Source organism: Haliotis cracherodii, unplaced genomic scaffold (assembly GCF_022045235.1).
Source record: "Haliotis cracherodii isolate W230 unplaced genomic scaffold, xgHalCrac1.p SCAF_4, whole genome shotgun sequence".
Lineage (NCBI taxonomy): Eukaryota > Metazoa > Mollusca > Gastropoda > Lepetellida > Haliotidae > Haliotis > Haliotis cracherodii.
Window position 1 is genome coordinate 5,257,524 of NW_027266297.1, and position 14,113 is coordinate 5,271,636.

At 42.3% G+C, this 14,113-nt stretch overlaps 1 protein-coding gene across 1 annotated transcript; it reads left to right on the forward strand.

The window, feature by feature from the left end:
* Positions 1-3,226: 3,226 nt before the first annotated feature.
* LOC139478757 (uncharacterized) lies at positions 3,227-11,246 on the forward strand. The gene is made up of 6 exons (XM_071261370.1): positions 3,227-3,509; positions 5,620-5,784; positions 6,751-6,937; positions 8,552-8,689; positions 8,771-8,900; positions 9,464-11,246. The coding sequence occupies exons 2-6, from the start codon at positions 5,675-5,677 to the stop codon at positions 9,607-9,609; spliced, it is 711 nt and encodes a 236-aa protein (XP_071117471.1). The 5' UTR covers positions 3,227-3,509; positions 5,620-5,674; the 3' UTR covers positions 9,610-11,246.
* Positions 11,247-14,113: the final 2,867 nt, after the last annotated feature.

A 14,113-nucleotide genomic window follows, 5' to 3' on the forward strand; every position in this document is an offset into this window, starting at 1 on the left:
CCTCAGCCATACAGCTGTTCAGGGAAACACAACTATTCCGGACACTGCCATCAATAATGCGACAGTGTCAGGTACTAGTAGATTACATTCGGGAAACGTTACACATTCACTGAAGGTGAACACTACCAGCAAGCCGGGATGTTTGGAGAAGCCCACGACCGCAAAAATGAGCGTTGTAAACGATTATGACGAAGTTGGTGCGAAGAACTTCATTGTCGTGACTGTAGTGGTGTACGCCTTGGTCGGGATGCTGACGTTGCTGCTGCTAAGGGTGTGTCGTCGGGCACGTCGAGTTCACAAGAACAAAGACAGGATGGAAGAGCTAGTCAACAACTACCTCCGGGTGTCTGGCGTGCTCAAGGATGAAGGGGATCGGTACCGGATGTTGTGCGAGGCACAGAGGACGGCCTTGACATTGACCTCGATGTCGAGATCGCAGCGACAAGAGAGACCTCAGCGTAATATTCCTGTGGAACTGGACAGCGAGGAAGGAAACATTCCGTTTTGTGAAGTCGGTGGTGGCAGTGAATTGTCTCTGAATGGTATCAAGCATGCAGAGACATCTTTCTCAGAATCTCCCGACCATGGCGGACATCAGACGCATCCACTTTTAGGGAGGACCCAGCAGCGAACATTGACGCCAATAGACGAAATCATAGGTGAAACTACATAAAATGATATATTGAAGCATTTTTACAAAGGAGCAGTTTTAAGGTTCTACTGGAATATGAATGTTTCAATAGAGATGTTATACACCAGCTGAAACATGAAACAATGATGTACAAACTTATTATTTCTTTGAACCTGAATGTCGCTAATTTCAGCGTGGGGGATGATAAGTAAGTGAGTGAGTGAGTTGATCTGAATGAAATCCTAAGTGACAGGTCGTCGAGTTTAACAACTTGGCGAAACTTAGGAGCAAGGGCATTGTGCTGGCAAACTAAGGATAATACACAGACAATCGAGCCCACGATCAGCGGATCCTGGCACGACAAGGAACACAACCTTGCATGGCGATTTTCAGCGCCTAACACTTGGCTACTGATAAAAAATAAAATCGACAGTTGGACGTTCGACATCTCAGCGTGGAGATGATGGTACTGGTACCCACATACCTCGAGCAGCCAACCCGTCTTTGCATCTAGACAAGACCAGATAGGGAGACCAACAATCTTGTTCCCTATCCCGCACCGCTTGTGTCCGGTAAACTCCGGACTCGGAACGATTGTCCTTTTGTACGAAGGATCCGATACGCCAGCTGTTGTGCAAAAAACAATGTTATGACGTCAGAGAAAGGGGAATACTGCAGCGCTGTGCGGCGTCAGGCTACAAAAACAAACTTGTTTTTTTGCAAAATTCTGTGAATGGCGGGTGACACCGATAGGGCAGGACATGGTTACCTTTTTCGAGAACACCTTAGTCATCACTGATTTTCAGTGATCTATTCCTATATTTCTCACCTCTATTTTGCCTTTTATACTTAACGAAATCTGTTTCGTCGGATAATCGAGACTGGCTATTCTCTGGCGTTGAGAGAGGACGAGATGGTACACCTAGTTGTATTTCTCGAATAAAAGCCCCAGAGCAGATTTTAATTCCTTTTCTGTGACCAACATTTTGTTTGCGTATTCTGATAAAGATGTATTTCGTTTACAGCTATTGTTATTATTAGAGCTCAACTTCATCCCATGACACGTGATCGTGACGTCAATATTTTGCGTAGCTTAGCATGCCGATTCGCTGGTTTACCCTTCTCGCCTTCGTGCCTGTCGATATGGATGGTTTCTCATGCCTTCACCTATCTCGTTCTACTTGATCATGCATGACAACATTTGGTTAGATTACAAATGGGACATTCAGCATCGTCACACATGTAAGATGATCTCAAACATTATTCTAAAATATTAAACTTTATTAGCATGAGGATCAACCCAGAATTATATTGGTTAGGGAATCAAATTTCAGAACCCGTTTCTATTAGAAAAGGAATATTTCAGGGCGATTCTTTTAGTCATTTGCTTTTCTGTTTATCACTAAATCTTTTAACTGTTTGCTTAGCAAAGATGAAGGTTATCACCCTGGACCTATTTAGAACGGATCCCCAATACCCCTAAGACTCCACACTGAAAAAAATGTATTCTCATTGTCGACTCCTTTTCTAATGATATCGGCATGTCCTTTGGATTCGACAAATGCAACATTCTTTACTGAAACGTGGCAGGGTAGAAGAGGGAGCATCAGTCAGAATTCTTGGGGCAGGGGTTATTGACCATCACTGGGAGTCAGGTCTATACATACTTAGGGACGCATCTTAGGGACAAACTCCAGAATGCCCATATCAAAAACAATGTTCGGGAAGATTACAAATGTAGACTGAACGCTCGCAATAAATTTAAAACCATAAATACTTATGCTGTACCCGTCCTTTCCTATTTGGTGTTGTTGATTGGACGAAGCAAGAAATTCAGGGTATTGACAAACTCACACGAAAAATGTGGCAGACAAGAGATCCCACCACCCTGGCTCTTCCAACAATCGCTTATATTTACTAATCATTATGGGAGGGCGTGGTTTGCTTAACGTAAAGGCTCTTTATGATATAATTGTATTGTGCACTTTCGCACACATGTATTTGTCTGACGATCCTCTTTTGAAGCATGTCAAGACTCATGATGAAAACAAGGCACAGTTTTCTTAAACGAGCCAAGGATGTGGGACATAATCTCAATGTTGATTTTGTTGAAGGTTTTGTACTGCTGGACGGTTCAGAAATGAGTGTCAACCAAGCGTAGTGCCATATCAAATCGGCCCTGACTCTGAGCGACCACTGCATCGAGTGTGTTGAGAGGATCAGTAACCCTGTAGAGCGCGCACACACACACACACACAAACACACACACACACACACACACAAACGTGCATGCATGTCGTTATATAACTGAACTAATCTTGAACGCGACGTTGAACCCAATTTCACTTCACCTCAAAGCAGTAAGGATGATTCAGTAGTGTAGTACACATGTACGTTTACTGTGCAGCCTCTCTATACTGCGGTGCGGTTCGATGAGGAGTGGCTGTCGCCCCTCTCTATTCAGACGGGACTTGGAGTTGAGACAGTCATAAAGACGAACGCCAGTCATCACAACTGAGCCCAACACACTATGGCGCTGCGTAATCAGCTGTTCAGTTAAAGTAGGTCACGAGGACTGTCGCCCAGTTAGACTTGCACAAGTCTATAAGGAAATGATTATTAGTTAAATCATAATTCCTAGATTATAAAAATAGTAAGAACAAGTTGTCCCTCTATATAGACTGGCGCTGTTAGTGTTGTCGGCGTATCTTGACTTGCCAATTATAGGGATACAATTACTATCAATCATTCAGTAGAGACTTGGAGCAAGGCTATCGCACAGTTTGCACGTCCGCCTTGCCTCGACCCCTCGGATGCCCTGGGTCCTACCCCACCCAACACGACACCCGCTACCCCCGGGGGTCCACGGTGAAACAAGGTAAGCAGGTCGACGACACACCTAAATAGTTTAAGTTGTGAAGTTTATGCAGCCTGCGCAATACTCTATATATAGGTCTGTAAATGTGATCATGAGTAACACAAATATGCCCGTCTTTCATCATATTCCGTGTAAGACAATATGAATTTAATGACGGTTTTAGCACATATCTTTATGGCTTTTGTCACTCAAATGTAGCTTCTATTGGAGTACATGTGAATATTGCCTAACCTAGGGTTGTGGGGACATGTGCGACACCTGCGCTTTGTGATGTTCTCGCGACACACTTGACAAGCCGAGATACAGAGACGTTTGGCATGATCACCTGCGTATCCGCCGCCATCACTGTCAGCGTTATTGATCATCATCATCATCATCATCATCATCATCATCATCATCAGGTATCATCTCACCACCGGGATCGACCTCAAACATCTATTGACTAATGATTTGATTCTCATTATCGTCATCTTCTTCATCAACGCCATGTATCTACAATACGTAGATGAAGTGGTTACAATGTAGATGAAGTGTTTACAATGTAGATGAAGTGTTTACAATGTAGATGAAGTGGTTACAATGTAGATGAAGTGTTTACAATGAAGATGAAGTGTTTACAATGTAGATGAAGTGGTTACAATGTAGATGAAGTGGTTACAATGTAGAGGAAGTGTTTACAATGTAGATGAAGTGTTTACAATGCGTAGATGAAGAGGTTACAATGTAGATGAAGTGTTTACAATGTAGATGAAGTGTTTACAATGCGTAGATGAAGAGGTTACAATGTAGATGAAGTGTTTACAATGTGTAGATGAGGTGGTTACTCTGTGGATGAAGTGGTTACAATGTGTAAATGAAGAGGTTACAATGTAGATGAAGTGTTACAATGCGTAGATGAAGAGGTTACAATGTAGATGAAATGGCTACAACGTGTAGATGAAGTGGTCACAATGTGTAGATGAAGTGTTTACAATGTGTAAATGAAGTGTTTACAATGTAGATGAAGTGTTTACAATGTAGATGAAGTGGTTACAATGTAGATGAAGAGGTTACAATGTAGATGAAATGGCTACAACGTGTAGATGAAGTGGTCACAATGCGTAGATGAAGTGTTTACAATGTAGAGGAAGTGGTTACAATGTGGATGAAGTGGTTACAATGTGTAAATGAAGAGGTTACAATGTAGATGAAGTGTTTACAATGTAGATGAAGTGGTTACAATGTGTAGATGAGGTGGTTACAATGTAGATGAAGTGGTTACAATGTAGATGAAGTGTTTACAATGTGTAGATGAGGTGGTTACTGTGTGGATGAAGTGGTTACAATGTGTAAATGAAGAGGTTACAATGTAGATGAAGTGGTTACAATGTAGATGAAGTGTTACAATGTGTAGACGAAGTGTTTACAATGTAGATGAAGTGGTTACGTTGTAGATGAAGTGGTTACGTTGTAGATGAAGTGTTTACAATGTAGATGAAGTGGTTACAATGTGTAGATGAGGTGGTTACTGTGTGGATGAAGTGGTTACAATGTGTAAATGAAGAGGTTACAATGTAGAGGAAGTGGTTACAATGTACATGAAATGGTTACAATGTGTAAATGAAGAGGTCGCAATGTACATGCATGAAATGTTTACAATGTGTAGATGAAGTGTTTACAATGTAGATGAAGTGGTTACAACTTTTTGATGAAGTGGTTACACTATGTTGATGAAGTGGTTACAATGTGGATGAGTTGGTTTTAATGGGTACAATGTGTCTATGAAATAGTTACAATGTGTGATTTCGCTGTGTCATCACATCCCGGTGGTATTGATCGTTGTTCATTCTATCAACCCCTGGTTTGTCTCGTCAAGACTCATTTAGTGATAGCCCGTTGGAATATAGATGAAATAATGCTCAAAAGATATCTACGCATGGATGTTACTTATGCCCCGTGACAAGACAACAACGTGCGCATGAGTACTGTACATTCAGGGCATAACCACTGGAGCGAAAACATGTCCTTATCGGTGTCATATAACGGGCTGTTATCAGGATACATAACTCTCTATACCTCCGTGGGGGTTATCGGTCAGTGAACTACATATCTTCACCTTTAATACCCCCAGCTCCCCAGCCCTGGACACAGTAAGGGGGAAGCTGTGGTAGACATGTGACGCCAACATGAACACTGAGTTCGTCGGAATCCCCGAGACAGGCAGGCGAGAGCAGGGCGACAGCAGACGACAACTGGAGGCGAAGTACACCGGCACATGGTCTGCTCTGCTCAGAGGGTGAGAGAAAAGGGTCGTTATGTCTCGTGATAGAAACAGCTGACAAAAACGAGTGACCTACTTGAAGGGGTACTGATAAAAGTGGCACAAGTCACATTTTGAGCCTTACTTATTTTCATTGTCCAATGATAAAACTACTTATCTTACCTACATGTAAGATTGTTGAGATCAGATTGATTCACGTAATCTTGACAAAACAAACCGAGGCTCGTACAACCTATCCCAGGAAATAAATTCCTTAGCTGGACAATAAATCCCTTATTCACAGCTGCGCGTGGATTTCTTAGCGGGACCCCCAACGAAGCAAAATACTGCACGTTGTTTTCGAGTAAATGAAATAAAAGCGACAATACTCTTTCCATATTCCACTATTCGTCACGTGACTCAACAGAAGTTTGCTTCAGCTCAATTCAACAGCTGTTTTTTATCAATATTCAATTTGTTTTAAATGTTTTACAATGACAGATTGAAACATGTCGGCAAGATATATTCGTTGCAGCAGTATGAGGCGGCGTCCACTGCATGTGAATTACACACGCTTCATCTTAAGGGAGTTTCGATTTATACGTAGATCGGAAGGTAAAAGAGAGTATACACTTGAAAATTTGATTTGACAAAAAGATTTCAAACGCCAAAGCGTTAATAGGCTGAAAACAGTCACCGAAACACTGTTCAAAACACTATCCTCACACCCCCTTTCCCCCAAACGCTGTTTCCTCCCTGCATGTGCATTCTGTTGTTTCTTCAGGGACGGTCGGGTAGCCTAGTGGTTAAAGCGTTGGCTCGTCACGCCGAAGCCTTGGGTTCGATTTCCTACATTGGTACACTGCGTGAAGCCAATTTTCCGGTGTCCCCCGCTGTTTAATTGCTGGAATATTGCTAAAAGCGGCGTAATACCATACTCACTCACTCACTCACTCCTTTTTTCAGCACGTATGTCATTAATTCCCGCTGCATGTTTTGTAGGCCTTTCGTCCAGCACAACTTTTTGGTGAGGTGTGGAGACTGCCTGCGCTCATTCAACCCAAACAGCGATCAGTGGGAGAGATTCTGGCGGATATTCCCAACTGGCGGATATTACACACGTGCAGGGGATGCGTGCGCATTCATCGCTTGGCTGCTGTTCATCATCATACCATTTATTGCAGTAGGGGTGAGTACAAGACCATATCCTTGCATATATCCTAACATAAAATACTCGTCAATACACCACAGGGTTGTGTACACTACCGAGTCCCTCCACCGCGTCCCTCCACCGCGTCCCTCCATCACCCACCAATGTCAGGACCGTTAGTAATCCACATGGCCCTTAATGATGAATGTAAAATTGGAATGAAACATTATAATTATTTACTATAATAAAGAGTAGAAGGCTCTCATGTAGTGTTAGTGATTGACTATTGACTGTGCATAAAAGTGTACAAAAATGTCTCATTTCTCCCCCCCCCCCCTCCCCTCCCCTCCCCCAACACACACGCACACACACCTGTAGACACTGATTGATATTGCTTATATTTGCTCCCATACACCTCCCATCCCCATGAAATTCCTTCCTAAACTAACCTGATTTTGAATGATTTCACTTGTCAACTTGTCTGTGTAAGAAATGTGTGCAGACTGAGAACATGCAGTGAGACAAAGGGTCAACTTTGAGGGTTAGCTTGGCTTATCAGTTGCGCGCGTCATGGCTTGGGTTTTTTAAGGCTTAAAACATGAAGGACACATTAACTACATTTAATCTATCTTAACTAATGATTAAACATAAAAGTTGAACACGTAAAAGCAGATACTGAAGGTGAATAAAATAAATATGTACAATGTTGTATCTGTCACACTAACGTAAATACAAGAACCCGTGGAACCGTACCGTAGCCGGATACTGAAGCAATGTGTAGTGTATGTGTAATAATGCAGAAGTATTGCATATGTTCTGAACGCTCATTGGTCCAACCACTCGCTGGTTTACCTCGCTCTTGATTCAGGCTGCGGCTTGATTGGTTGGTTATAAATAGCGACTACACTGCAAATCTACAGGTATATACGGGTAGTGAATACAAACCTTATGAGGCATTGACGATGATCAAAATAATGACTTTTTATGTCTCTTTCACTATCAGACATAATTCTTTCTATATTTAAAGCCAAGAATGTGGCAGCAGATTTAGTAAGTCTATTTCTAATGATTGTAGGTGGTAGCAATTTGATTGAGGGGCATGCAGGGCGTGGAGTCGTCCCACAGATGACATCCATGTCAGCTTGCTAACGGGGTTAACCTCTTTGGTCATGTGGACAAGGCGTCTTACCTCTGATCAGAAGGTCCGTGGTTCGAATCCCATAACGGGATTCGGAAATTTTATGTAATTTTATGGCCGCTACATACGACATTGAGGTGTGGTAGTGACCTTGACATCTGTTAACTAAGAGTGACCCCCCTTAGTTGTGGTTGGTTATTGTCCGTCCCAGCACTTGACACCTCGTTACCCTCAGGGTTTTGATAGCTCAAACTGCTTGGAGCTTGTTTACGGTTGTCGATTCACAACTTGATCCGATTTTGAACGTCCCTGGCATTTACAATCATTAAAACTAATAAATTTACTAATTGTACCGCCACATAACAAGTAAAAACTAGTGGTTTAAAAATTAACCATTGAAAATATTCTCGTAACGGGTTTTAGTTCGCGCTCGTAGCCGAAGTGTAAATCCCTGTGAATTATTGACGGCATTTCCCCCACTATTCCATTGTTAAAACTTTTGTTTTCCTTGACAGGTTGGGTGTTTCTGCACAAACAGGATTAACATAGTGAACGCTGTTGTCGTCAGCGTAGTTATGACGTCACAGCTGGTGATGTCGTACGTGATATTCAAGAACGACAAGAAGTTTAAACGGCTGTGGTGCGTGGTTAAAGTAAGTTTGTTTCATTATCTATTAATTACTTGTTAATTTAGTTAATGTCACGTGGTCTCATGCTGCATCGTGTTCTTGCAGGTGAACGTGGAGCAATACCTTGGTTGGCAAAACCAGGTCAAGGACGTGACCTTGGCAAATGTTAACAACCTTGACATTTTGTCTGCTGGCACACGCAAAAACCTCATCAAGAAATTAGCCAAAGAGCCAGGTTCGCAATGCTCCTTTCTTACCTCGTATATGTTGATTTATTTAATTTTGAGTACAATGAAATCAGGAAAGGTCAGCGTTTGAGTGTCTGGAATATATTCTATAAAATATATGTTGCAATCTCTAGAAACTTATGCTTGAATGCTTGTCATCGTATTCAGGCCGCTTGGATCGGTGCTCATAATATCAATCACTTAATGTCTGGTCCAGATTTGATTATCATATTGTCATTATCATGTAACTAGAATAGTGCTCAGCGATAGAAACTAACAGTTTTAGCCCACTAGTCCTTATGGTGATTACATACAGCAAAACCCCTAAAAAGGGAAAATTTCTACTAGTTCTTAGGATACCTTAACTATTGGGCAGTTTGGCAAGGCCTATAGACTAGTGCCAATTTCTTACGCTGGTGCTAAGTGCGGCGTTAGACATCAGGAAACAAACATTAAAATATAGTGTTAAGCTTATATTGTATCTGCTGTTCAGGCGTTATGGATGGATAATAAGAAGCTTAATCACTCTAACTCTGCAGGTATTGTCTTGATGGCTATTTTTTATCCTCAGATGGGGTCACAGTGATGATATACACCAACTCCTTCTGGAAAGGCTACGTGTTGTATCCAGTTGTCTCCCTTATAACGTTATCCGCCCTTGACCTTGCTGCTCTTATAGTTCAGCTGGAAATGATGCGACGGCCAGACAGCAGGTGAACCAACCAAGCGGTGATATTTTCCGTCCTAGGATTCACCTGCAAATCAAGAGGTGACATTCCTGACCATGAAGGGACCTCCCCGATCAAGTGATGATCTCCGCGGCTACAAGGCTGATTGGTCTTCTAACGGGAGATTTGAGATTGCCAATATAGTTACACCGGCTTGGCCGCTTGGGATTACACGAGTTCTTGAGGATATTAAACTGCCAACACTTAAACATCTGGTCTGATGATCGTTCGATCATAGCTCAGAACTTGCCACGGACTTGGATGTGTATTCATGGACACATGGTTGATGTTTACAATTATTTTCTTGTTTACCGTGGATATGAAAGCATTGACTGACAGTATTGTTGCCTTAAGAACAATTGTGTCTTACGAGTGTGGATACAACATGGCTTAGCATATGGTGTATCGTGGCAATTGTGGAGTTGTATCACATTTACTATCAAAGGATTTCCATGTGGGGATTCCACCTCAGAAGATGTCCCTTGTACCCAGTGCCTGTCTCTCCGTAGGGATGCTGAGACAGACGATGTCCCTTGTACCCAGTGCCTGTCTCTCTGTAGGGATGCTGAGACAGACGATGTCCCTTGTACCCAGTGCCTGTCTCTCTGTAGGGATGCTGAGACAGACGATGTCCCTTGTACCCAGTGCCTGTCTCTCCGTAGGGATGCTGAGACAGACGATGTCCCTTGTACCCAGTGCCTGTCTCTCCGTAGGGATGCTGAGACAGAAGATGGCCTTAGGACCCAGTGCCTGTCTCTCCGTAGCGTAGCCAGGGATGAATATGTCACCAACACCCTATCACATGAGGATTTGGAGGTCACTCTGACCTTGCCCTCATACCGCGATGTCCTGGGTCGTACCTCCAAACACATGTTTGCATGGCCTGGACTAGATAATTCTCAGATCACAGAATTTATTAGGGGCATTACTGACTACGTCGTAAAATAACGTTCACTTATTCACGTGAAACTTTCACTTTAAAAAAAACTGCCGGGCAAAAGAAAGTATACATTTGAAAACTGGATTTGCCCCCAAACTTACAAAAGTAATCAAAGGCTGAAAACAATCGCCGAAACACTGCAAACTTAAGGCCAACAAGACAAATCAAATACATCATTATCGAATAAACTTTCCTTGTTTGATTCATTTGTAACCACCATCAAACATGGCTGTTTATTTTCGTTTTGCACGGCAGTTTGGTCCTGAATGACGACCACAAGGTTGTAGGTGAATCAAATCAAATCACTGTGAGTATCTGAGCACCGAAATCAATGTATGACAGATATTACTATTTATTCTAATGGTTGTGTTTACATAGCCATATATACAGACGATTTATACTAATAGTTGTGTATGTATTTAACATAGCCATATATTACACAACTATAAGAATAAATAGTCTCATATATCTATATGCCTTCAACTCATGGAAACTAGTTTGTGGGTTATATGTAGTTATGTAGTTCATTACACAATGACGTATGAATTTTATGTACGTTTTAAATGATCTTACCATGGTTTACTTTTTTATGTGTTTTATGATATATTTTTTATCAATATTTAATATGCTTCACGCATCTCACTGATGCATTGTGCCACATGTCATTTTAACATTTGAAGAAATACCGAGGCAATAAAAGTATGAGTAAAACCTATAAATGAGCTTATGTCATGGCAAGTATTTCTACTTTGAAATCACAAAGCCTAAAACATTTCTCGAAATCCCAATGATACATTATCCCACATATAAACTACAATATACCCAATTCCTAGAGACTACTCTTTGAATTACTTACCGTTACATACACCGTTTGATTGGCATTTTTATAAGTTGTAATTCAAAGACATTCTGTTTGTCTGCAAACTCAAATTGCATGATCATCTAGTACACCAATCTTTCCCTTGATTGACCTAAGACATTAGTTAATTACACCGTCTAAAGAACTAGACTGTTTGAAACATCATTGTCCCTTTCAAAATGAGTCGGCTGGATTATCAATACGTTGGGCATTATTCAACCATACGGAAACAACAATGCAGATTGTGGCCATGCTGGGAATCAAACCCGGAAATTCGCCGTTGAAAGCTAATGCCCTAAGCCAGGTTCACACAGTGCCGATTATGGTTCCCGTTTGAGATCAGACAGCGCTACGACACGAAAAGTGAGAGTCGGATTACTATCCTCAATTATCTGGAATGTCCTATCATTGTCTGAACGCAGTCGTATACGTTCGTAACAGATAAAAGTCCAGAAAGGTCGACCAAGCACTCCCGACAGTATGGTGCGTCCCGTAACATTCGGGAAACGCAGTCGATTTTGTCTAGTCGGATTACAATCGTGACTATATCGTGACAGATTCTGCTGTAACGGATCAAAATCGTAACAATGTCCTGTGTTGTCTGAACGGTGTCCTGTTGATCGGGACGCTGTCGTGATGAAGGGGCATGAATTGATCATTGCCGTTTCTTGTCGATTAAGTCCAGATTTTGGCGAATGCAGACCGTATTTGTCGGTTCACTGTCCGGTCACTGTCGGACCTCTGTCGGATCGCATTCGGGAGAATCGGGACGCTGTCGGGGCAGATTCGGTCGTTTTTTTACGGAAGATACAAATCAGATCAGATTCGGATTGAGAACGACAGAATCGGGACGAATTCGATAGGAATCGGCTGAATCGGGACGCTTCCAGAACAATATCTGATTGTTTGTGAATTTCCCGCCACGAAACACAGGATCTTGATCAGACTTTTGACAAATTTTAATCGGGAATGGTCCTATCAAGAAAATCCTGAATGTGTGACTGAGCCCTTAACTATAACGCTAACCCATCGCTCCAGCCCTTCCTTTAGTGGGTTGTTTTAGAAAAAAACATGTCAAATCAGGTTTGACACGTTGTATATTTCACGCAGGTGTTCTCCAGCATTGTCACGTGATGCCATGGTTACGAGTTGAACCAATCAGGGCTCACTTCCGTTGCACGATTTTTTGATGCGCGTTAATTCTGGACTCCGTGGTGGAAGCAGACGATTTTTGTTTGAAACTTGCACCGTAAAATTAATTTTAAAAAGTTTGTGAATTGAATCGGAGATGAACATGTTGGGCACTTCGTCATTGGTGGGTCTATTGGATACGCCCTACAATGAACGCTGATTTGGAAAGTTTCGTAGTGATGAGTGTTAGGAAGGAAGTGTCCCCGCGAAACATCTTCAATATGCTTTCTTGACCTGCTATGGAGTTTGAGGGAACCTTGGAAATAACGATAAGGTCAGTGCTGAGATAAATAATTCAAATAATTCGCGTGATAAGTATGAACGCCAACGAGTAATTGCCCAATTATCTGATAACAGCTTTTGAATAATTTTACGTATTTGGCTTGACATTGTAAGCATGAATTTCCGTAAATGTTAATAATCCTCGTATCAATGAATGGAGTAAATAGGTTGCACGGCAAGCGGATGTAAAATCACTAGCCTACTGTGCCATCCCTGGGATATACACTGTATGACGAAAGAACAGATGGAAGCGATATACTCATAACGTTTCATCTTTGTTAATTCAAACCCTACCCGTGAAGATTCGGGCTAAAATAAGTCGTAAAAGGCGTCTATGCTTATCGTAAGAGGTGACTAACGGGATCGGGTGGTCAGACTCGCTGACTTGGCTTATGCATGTCATCGTATCCCATTTGCGTGGATCGATGCTCATGATATCAATCACTGGATTGTCTGGTCCAGACTCGATTATTTACAGACCGCCGTCACATAGTCAGAATATTGCTGAGTGCGGAGTTAGACAACAAACAGACAAACAATGAATACAGCAAAACCAAGTTCACCGGTCGAAGACGGGTCACCTACTTCGGTTACAAGTCGTAAGTCGACGCTAATATAAATAAGTCGATATTTTATCTATATCGATTTAAGGTTTATATGTCCTGCCCTTGAAGGGTATGCCAAGACGACCAAGGTGCCTGGACATGGGTTACACACTACAACTCCCCGTGGCCATTCTGAGAAAACCATCTTATGCTGGACCTTCCCTGTGAAGAATCTGGTCAGTAGATATTGGGGTGTATTTTGCTGGTCAGGATGTTCCGCATTCATGATGAAGTGTAAGAATGAGTTGCGGGTGCTATCCACACCCATTGATACCCAAGTTGCCGTGGAAAGGCAGCTGTAGTGTCAGCCGGCCAGGGGATGACATTCACTTTGTTTTGTTGAAGAGAATCCTGAACAAGTCGAGCAATATGAGGCCGGTCGTTGTCATGTTGAAAGGTAATGCCTGGGCCATGACGACGCAAAAACGGTAGAACAACAGGGCCGATGATCTCGTCGCGGTAGCGCTGTCCATTGAGATTTCCTCTAGCACTATCAAACGGGTCCTCTGTCTTGCTGTAATCCCACCCCATACCATAACGCTGCCGTCCCCGAACCGATCTTTTTCCATGACAAAAAGATTGACGTAACGTTCACCTCGACGTCGGTACACTCGAA

Excerpts from the sequence above, each read along its gene's own strand:
- LOC139478757 (XM_071261370.1), top strand. The coding sequence starts at position 5,675 with ATGAACACTGAGTTCGTCGGAATCCCCGAGACAGGCAGGCGAGAGCAG. Across the intron at positions 6,938-8,551 it reads TACCATTTATTGCAGTAGGG|GTTGGGTGTTTCTGCACAAA; the intron begins GTGAGTACAAGA and ends TTTCCTTGACAG. Across the intron at positions 8,690-8,770 it reads GGCTGTGGTGCGTGGTTAAA|GTGAACGTGGAGCAATACCT; the intron begins GTAAGTTTGTTT and ends GTGTTCTTGCAG.